General features: G+C 44.3%; 1 protein-coding gene across 5 annotated transcripts in view; it reads left to right on the top strand.

The window, feature by feature from the left end:
* The window catches only part of LOC126253248 (uncharacterized), a 364,089-nt gene that overhangs the window by 208,678 nt on the left and 128,670 nt on the right, over positions 1–26,741 (top strand). For all 5 annotated transcript variants that reach the window (XM_049954448.1, XM_049954447.1, XM_049954449.1 and 2 more), the window contains exon 9: positions 18,361–18,430. In XM_049954448.1, the coding sequence (XP_049810405.1) occupies positions 18,361–18,430 (70 nt within the window). The remainder of the gene's footprint in view (positions 1–18,360; positions 18,431–26,741) is intronic.

Genomic DNA, 26,741 nt, shown 5'->3' on the forward strand with positions numbered 1-26,741 from the left:
AGTCGCGTCTTTGAGGCGCCAGCTATGGTCACTTCCCAGCCCGCTGTAGGATCACATCGGTTCCTCTTCTTCCTGCTGGTAATGTAACTGAGATTTGGCAACGACGCAAGGTATGTTTGGCAACTCTGTGATCGACGAGTTACTTCCTGGTGTGCACGGAATTAAGCTTCAAAGTTCACTTGATTTCTCGTGTCATTTCCATTGAATAACCTGAGTTGTTATCGCTTGAGGTGTAACAGAAGATTGTAAATTTACGGTTTTCAGCCCAGAAAAGTCATTGAACGTGGCAATCGCAACTAATCTCGTCCTGTAAATAGCGGTTTACGAGTTGTAACCACTATTGACCTAAGAGGATGGCGCAAACCATATATATCCGCTAGCTCTGTGTTGACGTGCTGACCTGTGGAAACGCGACTGTATGGTTCGCGGTTCCAGCCTCGCTGAATGCAACGTTTTTATCCCTTCTGTGTAAGAGCTGCAAGCAGTTAGATCAAACATCGATAAGGTCAGTCTTACCCGTGATGAGGTGTTCCCTGATATTTTTAGTATCGTGGTATTACTTTACATCCTGAGTTATTGCGATACAGAGCAGTGTTTTCTAGTGGTGACCTGTTGGAACCATTTTCAATAGTCAAACGACTGTACCAAGGAGCGATTAGAGGACCTGCTAGTCAGCTGCGTTATGTAGGTCGCATGGGAATCAGGTGAAATGCAATTCAGGTCGTTCGGATACTTTTGAGAACGACTGTACATAAAATCAGAAGTTAAATATCAAATGTTTTCACCAATAGCGAAATGCTGGAACCTTAATTGACGATAGAATTGTTTTTGCCTGACTGGGATTCGAGCCCAGCATCTAGCACCGTCGTTTTCTAGCCAGGAACAGACGATAAATAGCTGTTGTTGGTTCACCAGTAGCGAGATGGGCGCATGTTTAGCTAGACATCAGGCGACGAAAAGTTCTGTGCTGAATGGAATTCAAACCCCGCACACGTGGTCATGAAAAAACGTTAACTATCAAATTCTTTTCCAATAATAGCTAGGAATGGCATGTTTGTACTGTCAATGATGTGATGGAAAATACTCTGTTGCCTAGAAGTTGAATCCACAACATGTCGTCGTTGGTGATCACAACGAACACAACGTTAAACCCAAATCCGTTTTCACCAGTAGGATGGAGAGGAATGTTTGAACTTGAAAAGATGTAAGGAAACGTTTGATCTTGTAATGTTGTGATAAAACGCTCATCATGTGGCTGTGAGTTGAAACGAACACGTTACAGCTGACAACGCACGAAGAGACGTTGAAAATGCAACTATTTTTCATCAGTAGTTCGGAGTGCACATGCTAGGGCTTGAAATGAAATAATGAATATTTTGTGCTGATCAGGATTCGAAACCAGATAGGTGCCTTTCGAGGACGCCTAAAAGAGTTTGCAATCTTCGGGAACATATTGAAATCGAATTCTAATCCCAGCCCAGCACCACAATTTTCAACGTCTCAGTTTTAAATCAAGTAAGACCCTTGTGAACTTACATGGCCATTGGTTCATTAAAATGAAATATGTTTTCTAGTTTACGACGGCTTGCTGGTGACAGAGTCTCTGCCTTACGGGGTTTCTCCATCTGTCACAGCTCAAACGAATGCCCAGTCGCCAGCGAAGGGATGTTATCTTTACTGCGGGTATTGAACTACAGAGCTTACAGTCGTTCTGCACTTGGCGTTACTAGGGGTGAAGGAGAGCTACTTGTGTGTGTTAAAAATTTACGCCCGACGTGAGATGTGAACCTACACGTTTTACACCTCAATACAAGATTAATCCACCAGACCACAGAACCCCCTGCCAAGCACATAATTATGAATTGGAGAGTATTCATTTAGATGTAGATGCAGATGTCAAGGGACGCGTAACAGGAAGGAGGGCGGGATCTGGGAATGGATTGAAGTGCAGAAGTGCAAAATATATGAAATGCTTGCAAAGTATTGCTTATTTAGACGTGTGCCACAGTTCGTTTTATCTTAGGACCGAGAGATAAGGAAGGACTGTTCTCAGAACGAAGAATGGGTTACAGGGAAGGGGAGATCAACGAATACGGTTTCATAGGTGGTGAGAGGAATGATAGAGAGTAAAGACAGTAGCAATTAAAAGAGAAATTTAGCGTCATTGGAAACCGCTAGATTTGTTTACAAAGTTTCGGGGGAGTGTAATAGAAGGGCACTTGCGGCGATAGTGACAGAGAGAGAGAGAGAGAGTGTGTGAGAGAGAATAGAAGAGATATTAACAACGAGTGAACATAAATGTTCATATGTGTGTGAAACCTTAACGGACTTAACTGCTAAGGTCATCAGTCCCTAATCTTACACACTACTTAACCTAAATTATCCTAAGGACAAACATACACACCCATGCCCGAGGGAGGTCTCGAACCTCCGCCGGGACCAGCCTCACAGTCCATGACTGCAGCGCCTAAGACCGCTCGGCTAATCCCGCGCGGCGAGTAAACATAATATGAAATCGTTGGCGTATTGTGTGGAGCACAGAGGGTATATTCATGGGTGGAGGGGAAGAGAGAGACGTATTTGAAATAACAAAAACTACTGTGACAGAGTCCATCTACGCATGATTAGTTTGTAAGTATGTAGACATGGTATAAATGAAATCAAAAGAGAATACTTAACAAACTGTATATTCAAAAGAAACCCACTTGAATTAAAAGGGCAACTCAAAGGAAAGCTAACCCATATTGTATCTTTTCTGTAGCCACGCGATCTTCCACTAGCTTCCAATGAGGAAAAATGGCCGGCCGAAGTGGCCGAGCGGTTCTAGGCGCTACAGTCTGGAACCGCGCGACAGCTACGGTCGCAGGTTCGAATCCTGCCTCGGGCATGGATGTGTGTGATGTCCTTAGGTTAGTTAGGTTTAAGTAGTTCTACGTTCTAGGGGACTGATGACCTCAGCAGTTAAGTCCCATAGTGCTCAGAGCCATTTGAATTTTGAGGAAAAATGACGAAAAAGAAGACATAACAAAACATTTTAAGAACTCTAATATTTTATCCAGAATCCTTCATTATTTTGTACTTCTATCACGCGTCTTGGCATAGAATGTATAAGCCGTCGGACGTAACAGCCTGAAGAAGCAACTTCCTCCCAGGCTTCCAGGACGCAGTCCCAAAGAGCGTCCGCAGTAGTTGGTTGGTTCTCTGTTAATGTTCTGGCGACCTCAGCCCACATGTTTTCCATGGAGTTCATATCAGCCGCCCGTGGCGGCCAGTCCATGACGTTGACGCCAATCGTGGATTTGGGAGAGAGGAAAGACAATACGTGCTGAACAAATGCAGACTTGTGAATGGGAGAATGGTCCTCTTCCAATGTGACGTCCCCTTCTGCGTACAGCATTCGCACTGACGGAAGCATCACATTTTCCAATATGTGGGCATACTGCGCGCTGTCCAGAGTTCCTTCTATCCTGTGAAGAATTCCTGCCCCTCTTGGAGAATTCCAACCCCAGCAGGTAACAGATAGCCGGCCACTTCTTCTCGTCGTGGTTACATATTCGCGTCGATGGCGAGTCCCTTGCGGCCTGTAAACGATTCGTGGACCGTCGTTATTGGTGGAAAACACCTTCTCATCAGTGAAAATAACTTTGTTCCACGACGCCCTCAGATGTAGCTCCGCAAATGCTAGCCGGTATAAAACGTTGTCCTCGCTGAGCTCTTGATTCACGGCGGATCGTCGTGCATGCAGTCCAGGGTCCCTCAGCCTTCGGCGAATCGTGTCACTGGAGCCGGGGAAGTTGATCTCCCGGCGCAACTGCTTCGCGTTCAGAAAGGGATTTTCTCTGCTCCTAGACACTAGGTCCTTGTCTTCCTGCTGTCAGATCACTCTCTTCCTGCCTGAGCCAGGAGCCCTGTTGGTGGTGCCTCTTTGAAGGCAGACATCCACCATCTCGTTGCAGTGGTATGTGGTACGCCATACCGCCTGCCAGCTTCTCTGATGGAACATCCTCCTTCCTCAATGAGAGCGACGACTCTACCTCGGCCGGCCGGAGTGGCCGAGCGGTTCCAAGCGCTTCAGCCTGGAACCGCGCGACCGCTACGGTCGGAGGTTCAAATCCTGCCTCAGGCATGGATGTGTGTGATGTCCTTAGTTAGGTTTAAGTAGTTCTAAGTTCTGGGAACTGATGACCTCAGATGATAAGTCCCATAGTGCTCAGAGCCATTTGAACCATTTTTTGACTACCTCGAATAGACCTCTCCCAGTGAGCCATTACGGCAGACAGCCTGATGTGTATTTCCGGTTGCCGCTCTTATTCCAGGAGAGGAGGTAAACATATTTACGTCAAACGGAGCGGCAGAGGCAAAGGCAGAGGCATGCGGCGCAGCCGTGCTGGCTCGTCCCGGGCTGTTGGCCCGCCAGATCGCTCACTTCCGTCTCGCCTCGGCCAGCCTGGCTGGCTCGTAGCTCGCGAGCCGCGGGTAGTACAGACCCGCGCCGCAGGGCCACGATCACCCCTTGAAGGATCAAAAGTTACACCTATTCTACCCAAGTCTGTAGTACAAACTAACGCAGCTACAGCTATTATGCTTTAACATGTGCAGGCACACCTACAGTTGACGATTTATTCAAATATTTGACGAACAATACTTTCAAAAATACATTCATTTTAAACATAGCTACCACAAAATATTTCACCTAGCTAGCAATAGCATGACACAGGAAACTATAATTTCTTGTAAGCGCTGTGCATTAGATGTAGCCTCAAGAAAACCTGTATTCAACCACGACAACTGAGCGGAATGTAAAAGTAAACAGCTTTGGCGGCAGCTTCTCCAAATAATAGTATATACTTAGTACATAATACACGTTTTGTGCACTTATAACATGTTCTCAGTGTCTCTGAAACAATACGTGCTGCAAGACGGAAATTACTTTCTGCTGAGGCACTTCATTTACATCTCAATGATGTAAGAACATTGCTCTTTACGGCAGTCAAACCACTTGTAAATTAACATCATAACATCGCAGATATTAGGTAACACGTTACTAGGGATGAGTAAGGCCTTAAGGTTTGCAACTAAACATGCTACTCCTAGCTACTACTGAATATGAAGTTGATTATTAACGTGTCTTCATAACCATGTGTGCGGCGTTCGACTCTCAGTCAGCATAGACGTTTTCGTCACCTTATTTCTAGTTAAACGTGTGCACATCTCGCTGATGGTGAACCAACATTGGACATTTCTCGTCTGTTCCTGGTTAGACAACGACGGCGGTAGGCGCCGGGTTCGAATCCCGGTCAGGCAATACAACTTCAGTCGTCATTTAAGGTTCCAACCCCACTACTGGTGACAAACTGTGATATATACATTCTGATTTTACGTACTTATTCAACAATCCGATTAGGTGCTGAGTTCGCATCCTTGTCCCCAGCATTACATGCTGGCATTTCAATTTTAAACATGTGCATCCTTTATTCCTTGACAATGCAACACTATACAACGTCTTTCGAGGTTAATTATCAAGAAGGTAATTGTCATGTTAGGGTACCTGCTTTCGTACAAACATTATCGTCATTTACGTTCAAGTTGAGAATTGATAACTGATACTGGTGCAAACGTCAATATTTGACGTATCTTTCTGCCTAGTGATCGTGTCTCGATAAGGCACAAAGCTTTGCTTGGTTAACAATGGCTTTACGTTCTGGGTTTGCATCCGGATCCAGAACGAAGACGTTGGTCATGTCATTTAAAGTACAACTTCGTGTACAAGTAACTGTTGATGAGTGATGTGAACAATGATATTACTTGTGATTCGCTGTTAATGTTGGGATTTCCGTAGAGTGGTTGCCGCCGTTAATCACGTCTTCTTTTAACTGCTCAGTATTACATAAAGTTGATGCGAAACCACTCCCCGTTGAACGTTGAACGACGTTCAGCATGTGTTGGGTAATCCTTTCAGACAGCAAAGAACTTGTTTCCAATTGCCATACAACTTGTCATGTTAGGGTACCTGCTTTCGTACAAACATTATCGTCATTTACGTTCAAGTTGAGAATTGATAACTGATACTGGTGCAAACGTCAATATTTGACGTATCTTTCTGCCTAGTGATCGTGTCTCGATAAGGCACAAAGCTTTGCTTGGTTAACAATGGCTTTACGTTCTGGGTTTGCATCCGGATCCAGAACGAAGACGTTGGTCATGTCATTTAAAGTACAACTTCGTGTACAAGTAACTGTTGATGAGTGATGTGAACAATGATATTACTTGTGATTCGCTGTTAATGTTGGGATTTCCGTAGAGTGGTTGCCGCCGTTAATCACGTCTTCTTTTAACTGCTCAGTATTACATAAAGTTGATGCGAAACCACTCCCCGTTGAACGTTGAACGACGTTCAGCATGTGTTGGGTAATCCTTTCAGACAGCAAAGAACTTGTTTCCAATTGCCATACAACTTTACAAATCCATATACTGTCTCAAATATTTAATTGTGCCTAAGGATTACTGAACGATTTGTGTGACAAAACTAGTTGTCCCATAACATTTGAAATGTCACTTATTGTAATTAAGTTTAGTTTACAAACGTTAAGGACTGTATGATTTCTTCTGTACTATCGTGGTTTTACTTTACATCTGGACGGACTGTCATAAAGACTGGTGTTCTCTAGTAGTCTCTAGCGGTACCCATTGTGTATCTTCCAACGACTGTACTGTGGAGGGTTGCGACTATGTGCAACACAGATATGCTTTGTTGGTTGCATACATTCAGGTGCAGCCTACACGTTGGAATTCAGGGGTGACCCACTTATTTTGCTGTCGAGTGTACATACATAAGAATGAAAAAATTGGTAGAAGCAGACCCAGGGGAAGATCAATTTTGGTTCAGGAAAAACGTAGGAATATGAGAGTAATACGCATCTTACGGCTTATTTTAGAAGATTGGTTAAACAAAGGCATTTGTAAATTTTTCTAAAAAGTTTTTGCCAATGTTGGCTGGAACGTTAAAGAAGCGGGTATAAATTAAGGGGGCAAATGATTATTTAGAACTTGTAAAAAAATGTGACTGCAGTTACAGTAATGGAAAGACGTGAAAGGAAAGGGAAGCAGTGGTTGAAAAGAGTGAAACGGGGCTGTAGTCTATCAACTATGTTATTCAGCCTGCGCAGTCAGCTAGCAATGAAGGAAATCAAGAAGAAATTTCGAGCGAGAATTCAAATTCAGGGGAAAGAAATAAAAACTTTGAGGTTCGCCGATGACATTTTAATGCTCACTCATACGCCAAAGGACTTGGAAGAGTAGCTGAATTGAATGGATAGTGTATCGAATAAGAGGTTATAAGATGAACATCAACAAATGTTGGTTGGTTGATTTGCGGGCAGGGGACCAAACAGTGAGGTCATCGGTCCCATCGGATTATGGAGGGCTGGAGAAGGAGATCGGCCGTGCCCTTTCAAAGGAACCATCTCGGCATTTGTCAGAAGGGATTTAGGGAAATTATAGAAAACCTAAATCAGGGTGGCCGGACGCGGGTTTGAACCGTCGTCCTCCCGAATGCAAGTCCAGTGTGCTAACCACTGCTCCACCTCGCTCGGTGTCAACAAATGTAAAGCAAGGGTAGCGAAATTTTATTCGAATTAAACCTGGTGATGCTGAAGGAATTAGGTTAGCAAATGAGACAGTCAAAGTGGTCCCTAAGTTTTGGTATTTGGACAGCATTATAACTGCTATGGCCATAGCAGAGAGGATATAAAATGGAAACTGACTATGGAATGAAAATCGTTTCTGAAAAACAGGACTTTGTTTACACCTAATATAACTTATGTCTTAGGAAGTCTCTTTTGAAGGTATGTATCCAGATTATTGCCTTGTACGAAACTGAAACGTGAATGATAACAAGGTTGCCACAAGTTTCCCCTAGTGAAATCCGCTGACATTTCCTTGATTTCCAAACAAGTTTTAGCATTTTTCCCTAACAAATTTTGAGATATCAAGAGTAAATTAAGACGTATGTTGAGAATCTGTCTTTACAGCTACGGTACAAGAAACAATAGTGCAAATGGGGAAACATTTAAAAAAAGCTAGCAATCAGATGGGGTTCCCTGTGTGAGCAAAAATTTTAGGTACTAACATCAACATCTTCTGTAATGAACTGATTTTAGATGGAGAAAGCAAGCCAAATTGTAAATCTGTTTCATTAAGACCAATGATGTTATTTTATTTCAATCAAACGAAACACATTTTGCGATAAAAGTACGCATTTCCTTGGAGTCGCAATACAGATTTAAAATACCTTCACTAATTTCAGAAATAATCTCAGAAAAAAGTAGGCCTCTTGTAAGAAGTATATACGAGGGCGGTTCAGAAAGTAACCTCCGATTGGTCACAGTGCGGGTTGTGGGGGGAGTAGCGACGCCATCTGTGCGTTCACGCACTCAACAGGTCAGTCGGCATCAAGCCGTGGTCGAGTGAACGTCGTACCTGCGCTAGTTTAGTTTTTGTGGCAGTTTGAAATGTGTGCTGCAATAGAAAACCCCGCCAAATGTGAAGTGCGTGCTGTCATAAGGTTTTTTACAGCCAAAGGATATTCTGCAGCAGCTATTCATCGTGAGCTTTGTACCGTGTACGGACCAAGAGTTATGAGTGAAGGAGTTGTCCGTGAATGGGTACGTTTATTTAAAAGTGGACGAGAAAACGTTCATGATGAAGAGAGGAGGGTAGACCATCATTGGTGACTGACGAACTCGTTCAGACAGTTGATGCAAAAGTTCGTGAAAATCGACGTTTCTCAATGTCGGAGTTGTCTACTGGTTTTCCACAGATTTCTAAGACTCTCTTGTACGAGATAGTGACAGCAAGATTGGGTTACCGTAAGTTCTGTGCACGATGGGTGCCCAAAATTCTTACCGACCACCACAAAACTCAAAGAATGGCCTCTGCATTAGACTTTCTGTCACGTTATGAGGACGAAGGAGAACCATTGTTAAACAGAATCGTGACCGGTGACGAAACCTGGTTTAAGTACGTGAACCCTGAGACAAAAGAACAATCAAAGATGTGGGCCCATTCAAATTCGCCTACCAAACCAAGAAAAGCCTCGCAAGATTTTTCTGCCAGAAAACTGATGGCAACGGTGTTTTGGGATGCCAAAGGGGTGTTGTTGGTTGAATTCACGGAACGTGGTACGACCATTAATCAAGACGTGTACTGTGAAACAATAAAAACGTTACGACGGGCTATACAGAACAAACGCCGTGGTATGCTGACTTCCGGTATCGTTTTTTTGCGCGATAACGCCCGTCCTCACTCTGCTCGCAGAACAACGGCCCTTCTTGAGTCCTTCAAGTGGGACGTTATCAACCATCCACCTTACAGCCCAGACCTGGCGCCAAGTGATTATCACCTCTTCATGCATTTGAAGAAATGGCTCGGGTCACAGCGGTTTGATGACGACGAAGAGCTCAAAGATGCGGTCACAGGCTGGCTCCAGGCACAAGCGGGTGATTTTTATGCAGAAGGAATTTCAAAGCTTGTGAAGAGATACGATAAGTGCCTCAATCGCTATGGAGACTATGTAGAAAAATAGTGCAAAGATGTAGTTGTAAGATGTATATATTAAAATATTTTTATTTAACTTGGTGTATTTTTTTAAATCAACCGGAGGTTACTTTCTGAACGGCCCTCGTAATATGCAGAAGAATTGTGTAAACCAACACTGCAGGTTACCGCCACTAATATGTCGTTTCTACTATTTCATTATTGTCGGTTATTACCCACTGTCCTATATCTATTATTTTACAGGTATTGAGTGATTTTTCTTTCAAGAAATATATCAGTACATAGCGTACAAACAGCCAACAACTGACACAGTTTTCTTCTTCTTATTTTCCATACTTTCTAACATACAAACTACTTTTGAAGTGACAAAATGTATAAGAACAAATGAAATGTCTATGAAACACCACGCTGTGCCACGTGTTTGCGGTGAGACGGTCGCAGTTCCTGAAATCCATCGCCCACGGCCTCTGGCCTAATGAGGAGCTACGCAGTCCTGGATGCATCGATAAACCGTGAAAATCTGCTGCACTACGCCACACACAAACAGACCCGGCCTATGGGCAGATCAGTGAGACTAGATCCAAAGCGCAGGGCCTGCACGTTAATGGGAACCGAACGGCTTTAGATCGGCAGGCCCGATCCATTACAGATACCCGCAGAAACAACCGACAGCTAGTTGATGAAACGAGACCACGGTGATCAAGCCATGCAACAGATAACTTGTTCAAATACTCTGAGAATCAATACTAACGAGGATAGGTAGCAACTCACCATAAAGATGATTGCTGAGCCGCAGACGAGCACGTAGAAAAAAGCAATCACACTCTCGCAACCAAATTTTCAGCCATATCATTTGTCAGAAAATGAGAGCACACACACACAATCACTCAGACACAACTCGAGCCCACATGACCTCCGTCTTCGGCCATTTCATCAGATCCGAACAAACCACTCTTCTTGCCGCCCTGGCTCTCATCGGCAGCTGCTAGGTTAGCGGCAAGAAGTGGTGGCAGCACTGATTGCAAGCTGAGAAGAGTGGTAGGAAGGGAAGAAGCAGTAATAATGAGGGAGTAGATAAGCGGCGCACATACTCAGCTGCACTCAGCCAGTGACGATGCATGACATTTCATCTAATGAGACAAAAACGAGATTTCTCCAGTATTTTATTCAAATTTCCCTGATGTGTTTGAAATTCCCTGATTTCCAGAACATGTGGCAACCCTGGATAAGCATTTCAGACGACAAGACAATAACGCCTTTTGAAATGTGGTACTACAGAGGAGTGCTGAATATTAAATGGGTATATCGAGTAACTAATGAGGTGATACTGAATTCGATTGAGGAAAAAGAACTTCATGGCACAACTTGACTAAAAGAAGGGATCGGGACATCCTTAGGCGTCGAGGAATCGTCAGTTTGGCAATGGATGGAAATGTGGGGGTAGAGCTGCAGAGGGAGACCGAGGAACGAATGCGGTAAGCAACCTCAAAAGGATGTAGATTCAGTAGTTATTCGGAGACGAAGAGGTTTGCACAGAATACAGTAGCATGGAAAGCAGCATCAATCAGTCCTCGGGCTGAAGACCATAACAACAATGAAAGCATCATTTTCCTACAGACTTGCAGAGGTCACAAGTACTAGAACCTCATTTCCAACTTTTATAGCCTCTACGCATTAGTTAAGGCTATATGAAGATGATGTCAGTGATTCAGTTTAACCATTTTATGTATTTTACATGCTCCTGATGTACTGTGCATTGGAACAGCGACCAATACAATCAGGAAAAGATATTTTTGTGTAAGTTTGCAGTCACACTGATTACTTTGCCTACTGGCTACCGGCTTCGGTGCCAAGTAGCGTCATCAGGCCATCCCCTGGCGCGCACTCGCCAAGCTCGCTTCCCAAGTAGGTGTGTCATGTACGTTTTCGTTAAACAGGGATTTCAGTCGTAATGTCAGTCTAATGCAAGTGTTTGAAACTGCGACTTTAGGCTCGAAACTGCTTATGACACAATGAAGAGATAAAGAAGTCAACTGTAGACGTGGAAGATTTATTTTCTTGAATAAGTGCTATATGAATAAGTAGTATATGAACATTAATGTTGCCTACTAACAAATGCCTCAACAGCTGTACACAGTCTCTTTAGATGTTCTGCTCCCTGTTATATCACACAAATCTGCAGCACGAGGTGCATTCAAGTTCTAAGGCCTCCGATTTTTTTTCTCCGGACTGGAAAGAGATAGATACATGCGCATTGTTTTAAAATGAGGCCGCGTTCATTGTCAATACGTCCCAGAGATGGCAGCACCGTACGGCAGATGGAATTTTACCGCCAGCGGCGAGAATGAGAACTGTTTTAAATACTTAAAATGGCGACGTTTTCCGTACTTGAACAGCGTGCAATCATTCGTTTTCTGAATTTGCGTGGTGTGAAACCAATTGAAATTCGTCGACAGTTGAAGGAGACATGTGGTGATGGAGTTATGGATGTGTCGAAAGTGCGTTCATGGGTGCGGCAGTTTAAGGAAGGCAGAACATCGTGTGACAACAAACCGAAACAACGTCGGGCTCGCACAAGCTGGTCTGACGACATGATCGAGAAAGTGGAGAGAAGTGTTTTGGGGGATCGCCGAATGACTGTTGAACAGATCGCCTCCAGAGTTGGCATTTCTGTGGATTCTGTGCACACAATCCTGCATGACGACCTGAAAATGCGAAAAGTGTCATCCAGGTGGGTGCCACGAATGCTGACGGACGACCACACGGCTGCCCGTGTGGCATGTTGCCAAGCAATGTTGACGCGCAACGACAGCATGAATGGGACTTTCTTTTCGTCGGTTGTGACAATGGATGAGACGTGGATGCCATTTTTCAATCCAGAAACAAAGCGCCACTCAGCTCAATGGAAGCGCACAGATTCACCGCCACCAAAAAAATTTCGGGTAACCGCCAGTGCTGAAAAAATGATGGTGTCCATGTTCTGGGACAGCGAGGGCATAATCCTTACCCATTGCGTTCCAAAGGGCACTACGGTAACAGGTGCATCCTACGAAAATGTTTTGCAGAACAAATTCTTTCCTGCACTGCAACCGAGCGAGGTGGCGCAGTGGTTAGACACTGGACTCGCATTCGGGAGGACGACGGTTCAATCCCGCGTCCGGCCATCCTGATTTAGGTTTTCCGTGATTTCCCTAAATCGCTCCAGGCAAATGCCGGGATGGTTCCTTTCAAAGGGCACGGCCGACTTCCTTCCCCGTCCTTCCCTAATCCGATGAGACCGATGACCTCGCTGTCTGGTCTCCTTCCCCAAACCAACCAACCAACCTGCACTGCAACAAAAACGTCCGGGAAGGGCTGCGCGTGTGCTGTTTCACCAAGACAACGCATCCGCACATCGAGTTAACGTTACGCAACAGTTTCTTCGTGATAACAACTTTGAAGTGATTCCTCATGCTCCCTACTCACCTGACCTGGCTCCTAGTGACTTTTGGCTTTTTCCAACAATGAAAGACACTCTCCGTGGCCGCACATTCACCAGCCGTGCTGCTATTGCCTCAGCGATTTTCCAGTGGTCAAAACAGACTCCTAAAGAAGCCTTCGCCGCAGCCATGGAATCATGGCGTCAGCGTTGTGAAAAATGTGTACGTCTGCGGGGCGATTACGTCGAGAAGTAACGCCAGTTTCATCGATTTCGGGTGAGTAGTTAATTAGAAAAAAAATCGGAGGCCTTGAAACTTGAATGCACCTCGTATTATTGAGCTATCTTTACACCTCAGAACATTAATGGGCCTCGCCAGTAATGAAGAATCACTTAATGTAATCCAGTTACATAGCAAAATTACTGTTAAACTTATTATTTACATCGGTGTGCGACTGTGAAGATTAATTCTGAAAATACTACAGTGATCAGTCAGAACATTATGACCTACTGTCGATATCAATCCGCTCAGGCGATAGCAGCGTCAGCTGGTGAGAAACGACTGCTAGTCAGACACACGTACGGTGTATGCAGTAACGGCCAGCGTGCTGTCCGTGTGTAGAATGGGGAAGGCGTGCGATCTGTCTGAGTGTGACCGAGGCCAGATTGTGATGGCCCGAAGGCTCGGCACGATTATTTCGGAGACTGCACAGCTTGTCGGCTGTTCGAGGAGTGCTATTGTGAGCGTCTTCAACAAGTGGAGAAACCAAGTCCAGACGTCTTAGGGTTGGCCGGCCACTCCTCATTACAGATGTCGGACGTCGTAGGCTGGGCAGACTGGCAAAACAGGACAGGCGACACACAGTGCACCGAAAATTTCTCACGATGGGCCTCTGCAGCCGATGGTCCATGCATGTGCCAATGTTAACACCACGACATCGGCAACTACGACTGAAATGAACCCGTGACCATCGGAACTAGATGTTGCGCAGTAGCAGAACGTTGCGTGGTCTGATGAAACCCGTTACCTTCTTCATTACGCCGATGGGAGACGCGAATCCGTCGTCGTCTAGGGAACAGCTCCTCGGCACCTGTACTGCGGGACGGAGACAAGCTGGCCGCGGCTCCATTATGCACTGCAGAACATTCGCGTGGGCATCCATTGGTCCAATGGAGCTCCGAAAAGCACCATGACGGCCAAGGAGTATCGTACACTGGCTGCAGAGCACGTACACCCCTTCATGATGATCATATTTTCTCGACGGGAGTAGCATTTTTCAGCAAGATAATGCGCCACGCCACAAGGCTAGGAGTGTGATGAAGTGGTTTGAGGAACACAGTGGCGATTTCCAATTGATCTGCTGGCACCCAGTTCGCCAGATATGAACTGGATCGAACACATCTCGTCGTCCCCCTCCCCAAAATTTACGGGACTTAGGTGGCTTGTGTACGCAGATGTGGTGCCATCTCCCTCCAGCGACCTGCCAAGACCTCATTTGCTTCCATGCCACGAAGCGTCGCCACTGCCATCCACGCCAAAGGTGGAAATACCGGCTGTTAGGTAGGTGGTCATAATGTTCTGGCTGATCAGGGTATATGACAGTCACTAAAGCAAACCATTTGTGAAACAATGTCAGTAAATTTGGCCTCCACATTTACCAATGATTGTTATTAACAACACATTTAACCATTCACTTCGGGAGAAATATGTTCAACAGGGAACATGGGTCTACAATTGACTTTTCGATGTAGCTGATTCACTAACTTTGAGAACTTGTCGTACCTCTGAATAAAATTGAACACAAAATAAACAACGAGTGGCTGTACATTACTTTCTTTGATACGCACAAGGTGAGCGTACTTCATTAGCATATGCAAAGCACCTCTTTCTGTATTATAGGTATGATTATAGATGACACTTATTTTATTCAAATGGCTCTGAGCACTATGGGACTCAACATCTTAGGTCATAAGTCCCCTAGAACTTAGAACTACTTAAACCTAACTAACCTAAGGACATCACACACACCCATGCCCGAGGCAGGATTCGAACCTGCGACCGTAGCAGTCCCGCGGTTCCGGACTGCAGCGCCAGAACCGCTAGACCACCGCGGCCGGCTTATTTTATTCAACGATCTGAAGTTACATTCCTATAAAGCTATAAAATATTATATATAATGTTAGGCTGGTTATATAAAATTAAAAATCTGAAAAAAATACCACTCACTGATAATTCTCTACTCACGTAAACGGAAAATAAACTTTGAAAGCTCTTACTCAATTTTCATGTCACCTGTGACATTTTTCTCACAAAACTTCTGTCTTATCATGTTAATGGATTCATTGCATTATTTTCATTCCAACTATTTTTAAAACTCACTGGCATAATTAATGAGTTATAAAAATATTTTTGGGTTGTTTTCGACCTTGAAACTTCGCATTGAAATACACAGCTACTTCTTTGACAATCTACATGTGGAAGTAAAATGTCTGACAGACAGCAGAGGTGATATCAATCGTGGGTCAAAGATGTTTCTCAATAACAACTCCCATACCACAGATGAATTCTTGAACAGCAGTAAGTAGTACACGGCTAGCATATGACTATGTATACGAGGGTTGCAATTAAAATAGTGGCAAAAATTTATTCACAACCGATACAAGAGAGTTACATGTTTGCACCTGTTGCTGTCCTTCAAAGTAGTCATCAGCGTTGTGTAGAACTCGTTGCCAGCGCTGTGGAAGGCCTAGGTGACATTTTTGTCACGTCACATAAAAATAGTATTCCTTTGTATCTCTTCTAAACACTGACGGAAAAAAAATCGCAACACTAAGCAGTTATGCGAGGTAAACGACCATTGTTTCTACATCTGAAATATGACGTCTATTCAAAGTTCGCGCCAGTAGCTTAAGAGTGGCGCTAGTAGAGCCACTATGAGGATGCAATGTAATGCGCTGTAATGGTCGTGAGCGTTAATTCCTTCGAGATTGGACTTGGTAAGTCGATGTAGATCAAGAATTCTTTGATGGAGAGGCCAGTTTCAACAGCTCACTGAGTTTGAACGAGGTTGTGTAATGGGACTACGAGAAGCTGGATATTCCGTCCGTGATATTGCAGAAATTCATTCATTTCCGTGTCCGGTCAGCATTTCCAGAAGGTAGCAACTCCGATAGCCTTGTTGTTTCCCTCGATCAGGTCCTGTGTTGTGCAGGGTCGTTCAAGTTGAAGATAAATTAGCAGGTGGGCCGGGTCTTGTGTTGCTCCGCACTCGCAGGATGTATCTCCATCAGCTGAAAGAATGCCCCATTTTCGCATGTTGGTCTTGCAAAGAGGAAGCCCATCCTAAGGCGATTGAGCGATCTCCAAATGGGATAGAGCAAGTCATTTTTTGGAGCTAGCTCTTCCTTTAAAGGGATATCAGGTGGTAGCTTGCTCTTCCACCTGGTGACGCGGTTAGACTCTGGTGTTCCCTCTAGTGGCTGAGTCCTGGTGATGAAGCTCTTTCTCGACTTCAGCCGACGGACTACAGCCTGATGATCATGCAGTGGATGCCGGGGATCATAAGTCTGCTTAGCCCTCTTTACATCAGCTGCAACAGCCCTTCTAATAGTGGAGGGAGATATTCCAACAATCGGGTAGATTTTATCGACTGGAGTTGGCTTCATACATCCCGACGAGATTCGGACGGTCTCATTGATTGCAGTATCAACCTGTTTGGTGTGAGTGGATGCACTCCACACAGGTGAAGCATACTTTGCAGCGGACACACACAAAGCAAGAGCCGAAATTCTCAGGACGGGAGGACTCGCTCCACAGGCGGTGGATGTGAGATGCCTCAAGATGTTATTGCGTGAACTTTCAGCCTGGTGTTATGGCTATGTTTCTTGAAGGACAGAGTTCGCTCATGGGTAACACCCAGATATACTGTACATGATTCATAGCTGCGGTGGTCACGGAAGGTATGATCGCAAGAAGACTGGGCTGCGGACTCCCAAGTGACACTACCGAGAGCGAAGACCGTCTGTTTTGGCGTATGGCTGTGGTGCATCGTATTGCGTCTGCAGCGCCAATTCAAGCAGCAGTTGGCAAACACAACAAACTGTTACAAATCGGTAACTTCAAGGACAGCCCCGATCCAGACGGTCTGTAGTAGATGTTCCGCTGACTCCAAACCTCCGCCGTTTGCGACTTCAGTAGTGTCGAGCGAGAGCTCATTGGAGGGCATGGTGGAGGTCTGTTGTGTTGTCTGGATGAAAATTGGTTCTGCCTCGGTGCCAGTGATATGTGTGTTGGTTATGGAGGCCAGGTGAGCGCCCGCATCCAACCTGTCTGCGGCCTGAACACACTGGACCTACACCTCGAGTTATGGTCTGTGGTGTGATTTCGCATGACAGCAAGAGCGCTCCTGAGGTTATCCCACGCACCCTAACTGCAAATCGAGACATCATTCTGGTGGTTCGATCTGTAAAGTTGCCATACATGAACAACATTAAAAGGAGTGTTTCCCAACAGATTAACGTTTGCCAACATTCCACTGCTGTAATCCACCATGCTCTACAGAAATGTTGCCTTGTCCTGCTCGATCACCAGATGTGTCTTCAGTGGAGCATGTATAGGACATCATCGGACAACAACTTCATTGTCATCCACAACCAGCATTAACTCTCCCTGCATTGACCGACTAAATGCAATAGGCGTGGAACTCCATCCCACAACCTGACATCGAGCACGTGTGCGATACAATGCATATACGTTTGCATTCAACATTCTGGCGGTCACATCGATTATTAATGTACCAGCACTTCACATTTACAATCACTTTTCTCGCGCTTACATTAACCTGTGTATGATCCTCCAACGTTAATCGCTTAAATGTGTTGTCTAGATAAATATATTTCCGTGATTTCATTACTCTACATTGATTATTTCTTATTTTGCGCTTTTTCTCCCGTCGTGTGTGTGCGTGTGTGTGTGTGTGTGTGAGAGAGAGAGAGAAAGAGAGAGAGAGGTGACAAGTGGCTTGTTAGTTGTAAATTTGTGCATTTCCATTACGTTTACTGGTTCAAGTATGTTTACATTGATGGCTGTATGAGAAAAAAATCGAGCGAGGTGGCGCAGTGGCTAGCACACTGGACTCGCATCGAGAGGACGACGGTTCAGTCCCGCGTCCGGCCATCCTGATTTAGGTTTTCCGTGATTTCCCTAAATCGCTCCAGGCAAATTCCGGGATGGTTCCTTTGAAAGGGCACGGCCGACTTCCTTCCCCGTCCTCCCTAATCCGATGAGACCGATGACCTCGCTGTCTGGTCTCCTCCCCCAAACAACCCAACCCATGAGAAAAGAAGTTTCTGCTGTCCTATCAGGAGACCTGTATTCTCTGTCGCAGGAGCTGCCGCCATCTCTTTCTGCGAGAAGAGCTACCGCAGAATCGCTGCACACAACACAGCTTATCAGGCGTGAGTACCGGACATAAAATTTTTCTTCCTAATTTTCTTTTCAAAGTTATAAACCTTTTTGCTTTCCACGATTGCTAAGCAAAATGATAACATGTGAAATGGCAGCAAAAACCTTGTAAATTGGTGATAAAATTCCGGATATCTCACTCAGATGATTACTAATGTTTTAAGGTTGTGTGGCATTTATTGCATTAACTTACAATTGTAAATAACACATCAAATGAAAAAGCAACGCAAACAGTATTTCTTACAAATGTTCGATGTGAGTACCATTCGCCACATGGTGCACATCGAGTAGACAGGCGAGTTCTTCGCAAACTTTAATCTGTGTGTCTGGAGTAATTGTTGCAACAATTGCTAAATCCTGATTCTTCAGTAGGGTAGGTCGGCTGGTAGAGTAGGCACATACGCATGTTCATTTATGAACCTCAAAGGTAAAAATCACATGGCGACAGATCGGTTGAACATTGGGGTCCTGCAAAACAAGCTCTGTCATCTGGTCCCTTGCGGGCAGTCCAGCAGTCGGGAACAACGTCGTTTAACCAATCACATACTGAGTTATGCCAGTGAGGCGGCGCGCCATCTTACTGCTAAGTAATGTTCTGTGGTTCACCTTCCTCCCGTTGAGGAAAGAGCCATAGTTCTAGCACGTGAAATAAGCAACACCAGTAATCGTTGCTTCGCCGGAAAAGAAAAGCCCATAAGCTTGCCGTCAAGATTTGGAACAAAACACATTCAATATAAGGGGGGTAGGACGTCAAAAATTAAAAAAAATTGATTTTTCAAAAATATGCCTATTTTGTAGCCCACATCTTCCTGAATAGTTTATTGTATAAAACATATATATTTGAGAGATTACAAGACACGTTAAGTGTATCAAGATGCGGCGCCACACCTCTTTGGACAGCGTTCTTCTGTCATACGTAAGTGTATTTCGCTCTGTAGAATTCGAATGTTTATATTTGCACCAGAGACTGTCACACGTGAAACAAAGGACTATTGATATCGATACTTCCTCTGCTGCTATCGACGTGCATTGTTTTGATCGCTAAGTTTGTATAATGTCTGTTTTGAAAGGCTTGCAGTGTGGTGGTGTGAATTTCGAAAAGATTTTCATTTGGCTGTGTTGTTTTCTGTTCTTTTGTTCCACATTATCGCAGAAGCTGCCTAGAATGTGTTGCTTCAACCGTAAACAACATCACCAGGACAATAGATACACAGTAAAGGATGTGGCTACACAACAAATGTTACACCAGTGGCTCAAGACTGCAACCTCTCAGAGCCGGTGGTGAAGAATATTATCACAGGAATTCTCTATCAGTTGCTGTAATGGAAGCCATCAAACCCATATTCAGGGACCTTGTGAATGAAAACTTATTGAAGAAATGTCTTCGTGGTGGCACCCAAACACAATGTGTATGGGAAAGCTTGCCAAAAACAATTTTTGTGGGAAGAAATGCTCTTGCTATTGGTGGTTATGATGCAGTTTCATGTTTGAATGATGGTGTGCAAAGCTGGAAATATGTTTTAGAGAAAATGGGAATTAAGCCCGGAGTGAACTGCATCAAAGCTTTGTACGTGATAGAGTACGTGTAGTGAAAGCAGATAAATCATTTTTGGAGGTGATAAAATCAAGAAGAGTGCATCATAGAAATGTGAAAAGGAAGAAAACTGATTTAGAAAATGAAAAAGAACCTGCTCATGGTGCTGGACAATTCTAAAAGAATGCCAAATTCAAGCAGAAACTTTAACGGCCAGTTTCTGCAAAACACAAATTTCTGTACTTAGGTACATGTAACATCCAAAATAAGTATGCTATTACTTTCACACTTGGTATGCTTATTAAAAACAAACTCCTTCATGCAAGACTCAAGAATTTTCCAAATCTATTAAAACCTGTGATAAAAATTGAGACAATTAACTATAATTTTTTTTCTAAACATGAAGTTTAAAATATAACAGCTCATTCATTTCTTCATAAATTAAATAAATTCTAGAGTTATGTATGGATTGTATGCCGTGCAAAATCTCTCTTACTTATGAAGAAAAGTGTACCTATAGCAACAAATGCAGCCAATAGTAAGTGAAAAAATGAAATTTCACATGTAAAAAAAATTATGTTATGTTTTTGAACTTCCATTGCTATGAGTGTGAATCCTGACTCCTGCCTGGTCATGCTGACAAATTTTTGTGTGTTTATTTGTAAAATTATAGACAGTGGAAATTAAAATGTCCTATGGTGCCTCTCCTGCTCCAAGTCGGTCCATTTGACGTCCTACCCCCCTTAATGAAGTTTTCGTTGCAACTATACCATCTCATGGCGATCTGCTAACCCCAGATGTGCATATTATGTGTGCTCACATTTCTAGTTAGGTAAAAAGTTGATTCATCACTGAAGACTACGTGATCCAGATTTTTTGTCATGCGGCAGCATTTCGCATGCAAAATTGGCATCTAAACCGTAGTCTGTAAACGTTTATTAGAGCTTGTAAGAACTGCAAACGATAAGGATGTAATTGGAAGCGTCACCTTAAAAGTCTCGACGAAGACGCCACTGGAACTGCTAATTCAGGAGTAGCCTTCCGCACTGATTTCGTGGGGCTACCATGAAAGATTCCCTCATTCGTTTAACTCGTCGTTAAGTGACTCTTGCACGCCTCGTACTCTTCCCTTTGCGAAGACAACCGTTGTTTTCAAACTAATGGTACCACCTACGGATGTTATGGTCATTTGAAGAATTGCAATGGAATCTTAATACGGAACGCACGTTGCACTGTAACAACAGTCCTTGCAAACTGTAACACACAAAAAGCTATCTATTCAATAGTCACCATCTTTGTTACTATCGCTTTCTAATGGAAAACACAGTATACAGAGTATGTGCGTGCACCCAGGTATACGAAAAAAACTGTTTGACTTGCACTTTCATTTCACGTATTATTTATAATTGAAAGTTGAATGTAATAAATGCTATAAAGCCTTAAAATCCCAATATTCATTTGAAACATCCGCTACTCATCGGCGTTTATTTGATAATAAATATGCAACCACTCGCTTTTTTACGATTTATTCAACGATGAACATATTTTCAAGCCACTGCAGGCTCAGCATCAGATGGAGGTGTTACAAGAACATTATTTTGTGGACCAAGTGTAGCTAGATGCAGTGATGGTGCGGCTGGCGGAAATGACGGAAATTTAGTAATCGGTGACGAAACATTTACGAACCCGAAGGTTTTTTATGTTTTAGGTTCTTACAGTGCACTACCTTGTGGTATCCATATCATATTGCTTCTTATAACTTACGGTACATTATTAAGCTATGTACACAAATAAACACTGTATGTAGCTACACTTGGCTTTATTTACACTGATTCACAGAATGCAAACATTCGACGTTTTTACAAAGAATATAGATATGACTACTTACAACTGCTACTACTACTACTACTACTACTATTGCCGGCCGGAGTGGCCGAGCGGTTAAAGGCGCTACAGTCTGGAACCGCACGACCACTACGGTCGCAGGTTCGAATCCTGCCTCGGGCATGGATGTGTGTGATGTCCTTAGGTTAGTTAGGTTTAAGTAGTTCTAAGTTCTAGGGGACTTATGACCACAGCAGTTGAGTCCCATAGTGCTCAGAGCCATTTGAACCATTTGAACTACTACTATTACTACTACTTAATAGTCTTAGGCAAGAGATGCATTTTATTATGGTACAAATATTACTATTACAGATTTTACATTTCAGCAAATGTTGCTATCTGCAAGAGTGTCTTTATATTGGCAAAAAAATTTTAATATGGGTAACAGTTATACAGAAGATAAACAGCTCGAAGGGTTTATTAATACATAATTAAAACCTTTTTGTAAATTACATAATGCCATAATCTTTACATGCCAAGAAGAACAAGATTTATGGAGGCAGATGAATATGTGTTAGTATTGTCATTTTTGTTGTTTTGGTGCTAGGATATCCTGAAAATTCTGGAAGAAAAGGTTTTGTGTTGACTCAGTCTGTTCATTCAGGATTTTCTGGGGTGATTTTAGTTTGTGGATGTAAATTTCTAATTGTTCAAGGAGGTCCACCTGTATTCCTTTCTCAGCAATGTGTAGCACAGAAAGATTGTCATTGATATCACAAACAGAGTGTTCACATTGAGAAATGTGTGATGCAAAACTGAACTTATTTAAGTTTTTGAGTCGGAGGGCATACATATATCCTTTGTAGCGGATTGCAAAATTTCTCCCTATTTGGCCTATATGGAAGCAAGAACAGAAGGATCTGAGTTTGTATATGCCAGAATTTTTATGCCAGTCTCCAGCGGATTTATTATAGTGAAAAAGTTTATTTTGTAGTTTATTGTCAGTGTGGAAGGATATTTTTATGTTATGTGGTCTGAAAAGATTTGCAAGTTTATATGACACTTTGCCAAGGAATGGAACACCGACAAATTTTGGCATTTGTTTCTTAGTTTGTAGTGGTGTTGGTGGATGCTTGAGTTCACCTTGGATTTTTTCAACTAGGGTGTTTATCAAACAGCTATTATAACTATTATTTTGGACTGTAGATCGAAGTATGTTCATTTCTGTACATGCATCTTCTTCACTTATAGGGGTGCGGAGCATATGGTTTACAGATTACCTGAAGAAAGCAGTTTTAGTTGGTTTGGGTGGCTTGAGGTATTGTTAATGGAAGGTTTGCTTGTTGTTATGAGTGGCGATAGTCATGTCAAGGAAGTTAATTTCTTCAGTGGTCTGGTGTTCAACTATGGATTTGATATTTGGTGCATTCCAAGTGTACCTAAATACTGTGTTTATTTGTGCACATAGCTTAATAATGTACATTATAAGAAGCAATCTGATATGGATACCACAAGGCAGTGACTTGAAGTACCTAAAACATAAAAAACTTTCGGGTTCGTAAATGTTTCGTCACTGATTACTAAATTTCCATCATTCCCGCCAGCAGCACCGATACTGCATCTAGCTACACTTGAGTCCACAAAATAATGTTCTTGTAACACCACCATCTGATGATGAGCCTGCAATCGCTTGAAAATATGTTCAGGGTTGAAAAATCGTAAAAAAAAAACGAGTGGTTGCATATTTATTACCATATGGAAGCCAATTTAAAGCACAGTCACAGTTCGTCATCCACAATGGATATACTAAAATCCGGTACTCATTTGCGATGACAAAAAGTCGTGGGGTAACTCTTAATATCGTTTTAGATCTCCTTTTGCCCGAGGTAGTGCAGCAGCTCGACGTGGCATGGACTCTACAAGCCGCTGGAAGTCCCCTGCAGTAATACTGAGTCATGCTGCCTCTATAGCCGTCCATAGTAGCGGAAATGTTGTCGGTGCAGGATTTTGTGCACGAACTTACCTCTTGATTCTTCCCCATAAATGTTTTATGGGATTCACATCGGGCGATCTGGGTGGCCAAATCATTCGCTCGAACTGACCGTGATGTTCTTCAAACCAGTTACGAAAAATTGTGGATCGGTGACATGGCGCAAGGGTATCCATAAAAATTCTATCGTTGTTTGGGCGCATGAAGTCCATGAATGACTGCAGATGATCTGCAAGTAGCCGAAAGTAATCATTTTCAGTCAATGATCGGTTCATTTGGGCCAGAGGACCTAGTCTATTCCCTGTAAACACAGCCCACGCTATTATGGAGCCACCACCATCTTGCACAATACCTTGTTGGGAACTTGGGTCCGTGGCTTCGTGGGGTCTGCGCCACACTCCAACCCTACCATCAGCTCTTACCAACTGAAATAGGGACTTACCTGACTAGAGCACGGTTTTCCAGTCGTCTAGGGTCCAACCAGTAAGGTCACGAGCCCAGGGAAAAGTGCTGCAGGCGATGCCGTGCTGTCAGCAAAGGCACTCGCGTCGATAGCCTGCTGTCATAGCCCATTAACGTCAAATTTCGACGCACTGTTGTAACGGATACGCTTTTCGTACACCCCACATTGACTTCTGTGTTTATTTCACGCAGTGTTACTTGTTTGTTGGTACTGACAACTCTACGCCAACCCCACCGCACTCGGTCGTTACGTAAAGGCCGTCCGCCAGTCTGTTGTCCCTGGTGAGAGGTAATGTCTGAAATATGATATTCTCGGCACACTCTTGACACTGTGGATCTCGGAATGTTGAATTCCCTCACGATTTCCGAAGAAGTGTGTCCCATGCTAATTACGATTCCGCGTTCACAGTGTTAATTCCCGTCGCGCTCCATAATCTCGTCGGACATCTTTCCACATGATTCACCGGAGTACAGATGACAACTTCATCAATGCACTGCCCTTTTATACCTTTTGTACCCGATATTAGCTCTATCTGTATATGTGCATATCTCTGTCTCATGACTTTTGTCATCCCAATGTATGATAATACGTGTGCTGTTCAATTCTACACTCCTGGAAATGGAAAAAAGAACACATTGACACCGGTGTGTCAGACCCACCATACTTGCTCCGGACACTGCGAGAGGGCTGTACAAGCAATGATCACACGCACGGCACAGCGGACACACCAGGAACCGCGGTGTTGGCCGTCGAATGGCGCTAGCTGCGCAGCATTTGTGCACCGCCGCCGTCAGTGTCAGCCAGTTTGCCGTGGCATACGGAGCTCCATCGCAGTCTTTAACACTGGTAGCATGCCGCGACAGCGTGGACGTCAACCGTATGTGCAGTTGACGGACTTTGAGCGAGGGCGTATAGTGGGCATGCGGGAGGCCGGGTGGACGTACCGCCGAATTGCTCAACACGTGGGGCGTGAGGTCTCCACAGTACATCGATGTTGTCGCCAGTGGTCGGCGGAAGGTGCACGTGCCCGTCGACCTGGGACCGGACCGCAGCGACGCACGGATGCACGCCAAGACCGTAGGATCCTACGCAGTGCCGTAGGGGACCGCACCGCCACTTCCCACCAAATTAGGGACACTGTTGCTCCTGGGGTATCGGCGGGGACCATTCGCAACCGTCTCCATGAAGCTGGGCTCTGGTCCCGCACACCGTTAGGCCGTCTTCCGCTCACGCCCCAACATCGTGCAGCCCGCCTCCAGTGGTGTCGCGACAGGCGTGAATGGAGGGACGAATGGAGACGTGTCGTCTTCAGCAATGAGAGTCGCTTCTGCCTTGGTGCCAATGATGGTCGTATGCGTGTTTGGCGCCGTGCAGGTGAGCGCCACAATCAGGACTGCATACGACCGAGGCACACAGGGCCAACACCCGGCATCATGGTGTGGGGAGCGATCTCCTACACTGGCCGTACACCACTGGTGATCGTCGAGGGGACACTGAATAGTGCACGGTACATCCAAACCGTCATCGAAGCCATCGTTCTACCATTCCTAGACCGGCAAGGGAACTTGCTGTTCCAACAGGACAATGCACGTCCGCATGTATCCCGTGCCACCCAACGTGCTCTAGAAGGTGTAAGTCAACTACCCTGGCCAGCAAGATCTCCGGATCTGTCCCCCATTGAGCATGTTTGGGACTGGATGAAGCGTCGTCTCACGCGGTCTGCACGTCCAGCACGAACGCTGGTCCAACTGAGGCGCCAGGTGGAAATGGCATGGCAAGCCGTTCCACAGGACTACATCCAGCATCTCTACGATCGTCTCCATGGGAGAATGGCAGGCTGCATTGCTGCGAAAGGTGGATATACACTGTACTAGTGTCGACATTGTGCATGCTCTGTTGCCTGTGTCTATGTGCCTGTGGTTCTGTCAGTGTGAACATGTGATGTATCTGACCCCAGGAATGTGTCAATAAAGTTTCCCCTTCCTGGGACAATGAATTCACGGTGTTCTTATTTCAATTTCCAGGAGTGTATTTGAATATTCAGTTGTTTAGCCTATACCCATGCATGACGTAATACGAATTGAATGTTGTGTGTGGTGGTCATACGTTCGCTAATGCCTAATTAACATAACAGACACTATTTCTGTTATTCACCCACCTTTGCAACAGCGCAAAAAGCCGACCGCTGTGATGAAACGGTTCTAGGCGCTTCAGTTTGGAACCGCGCGACCCCTACGGTCGCAGGTTCGAATCCTGCCCCGGACATGGATATGTGTGATATCCTTAGGTTAGTTAGGGGTAAGTAGTTCTAAGGGACTGATGACCTCAGATGTTAAGTCCCATAGTGCTCAGAGCCTTTGAACCGTTTGAACAGTGCAAAAGTGCCAATCACACGGCCGGAAAAATACACAACATCCTCAAGGACAAGGTGATTTTATTGACAAATAATGGGACAGGTAGTTAATCATTGTAGGAGTATTTGATAACAAACTC

This window comes from Schistocerca nitens, chromosome 4 (assembly GCF_023898315.1).
Source record: "Schistocerca nitens isolate TAMUIC-IGC-003100 chromosome 4, iqSchNite1.1, whole genome shotgun sequence".
Classification (NCBI taxonomy): Eukaryota; Metazoa; Arthropoda; class Insecta; order Orthoptera; family Acrididae; genus Schistocerca; species Schistocerca nitens.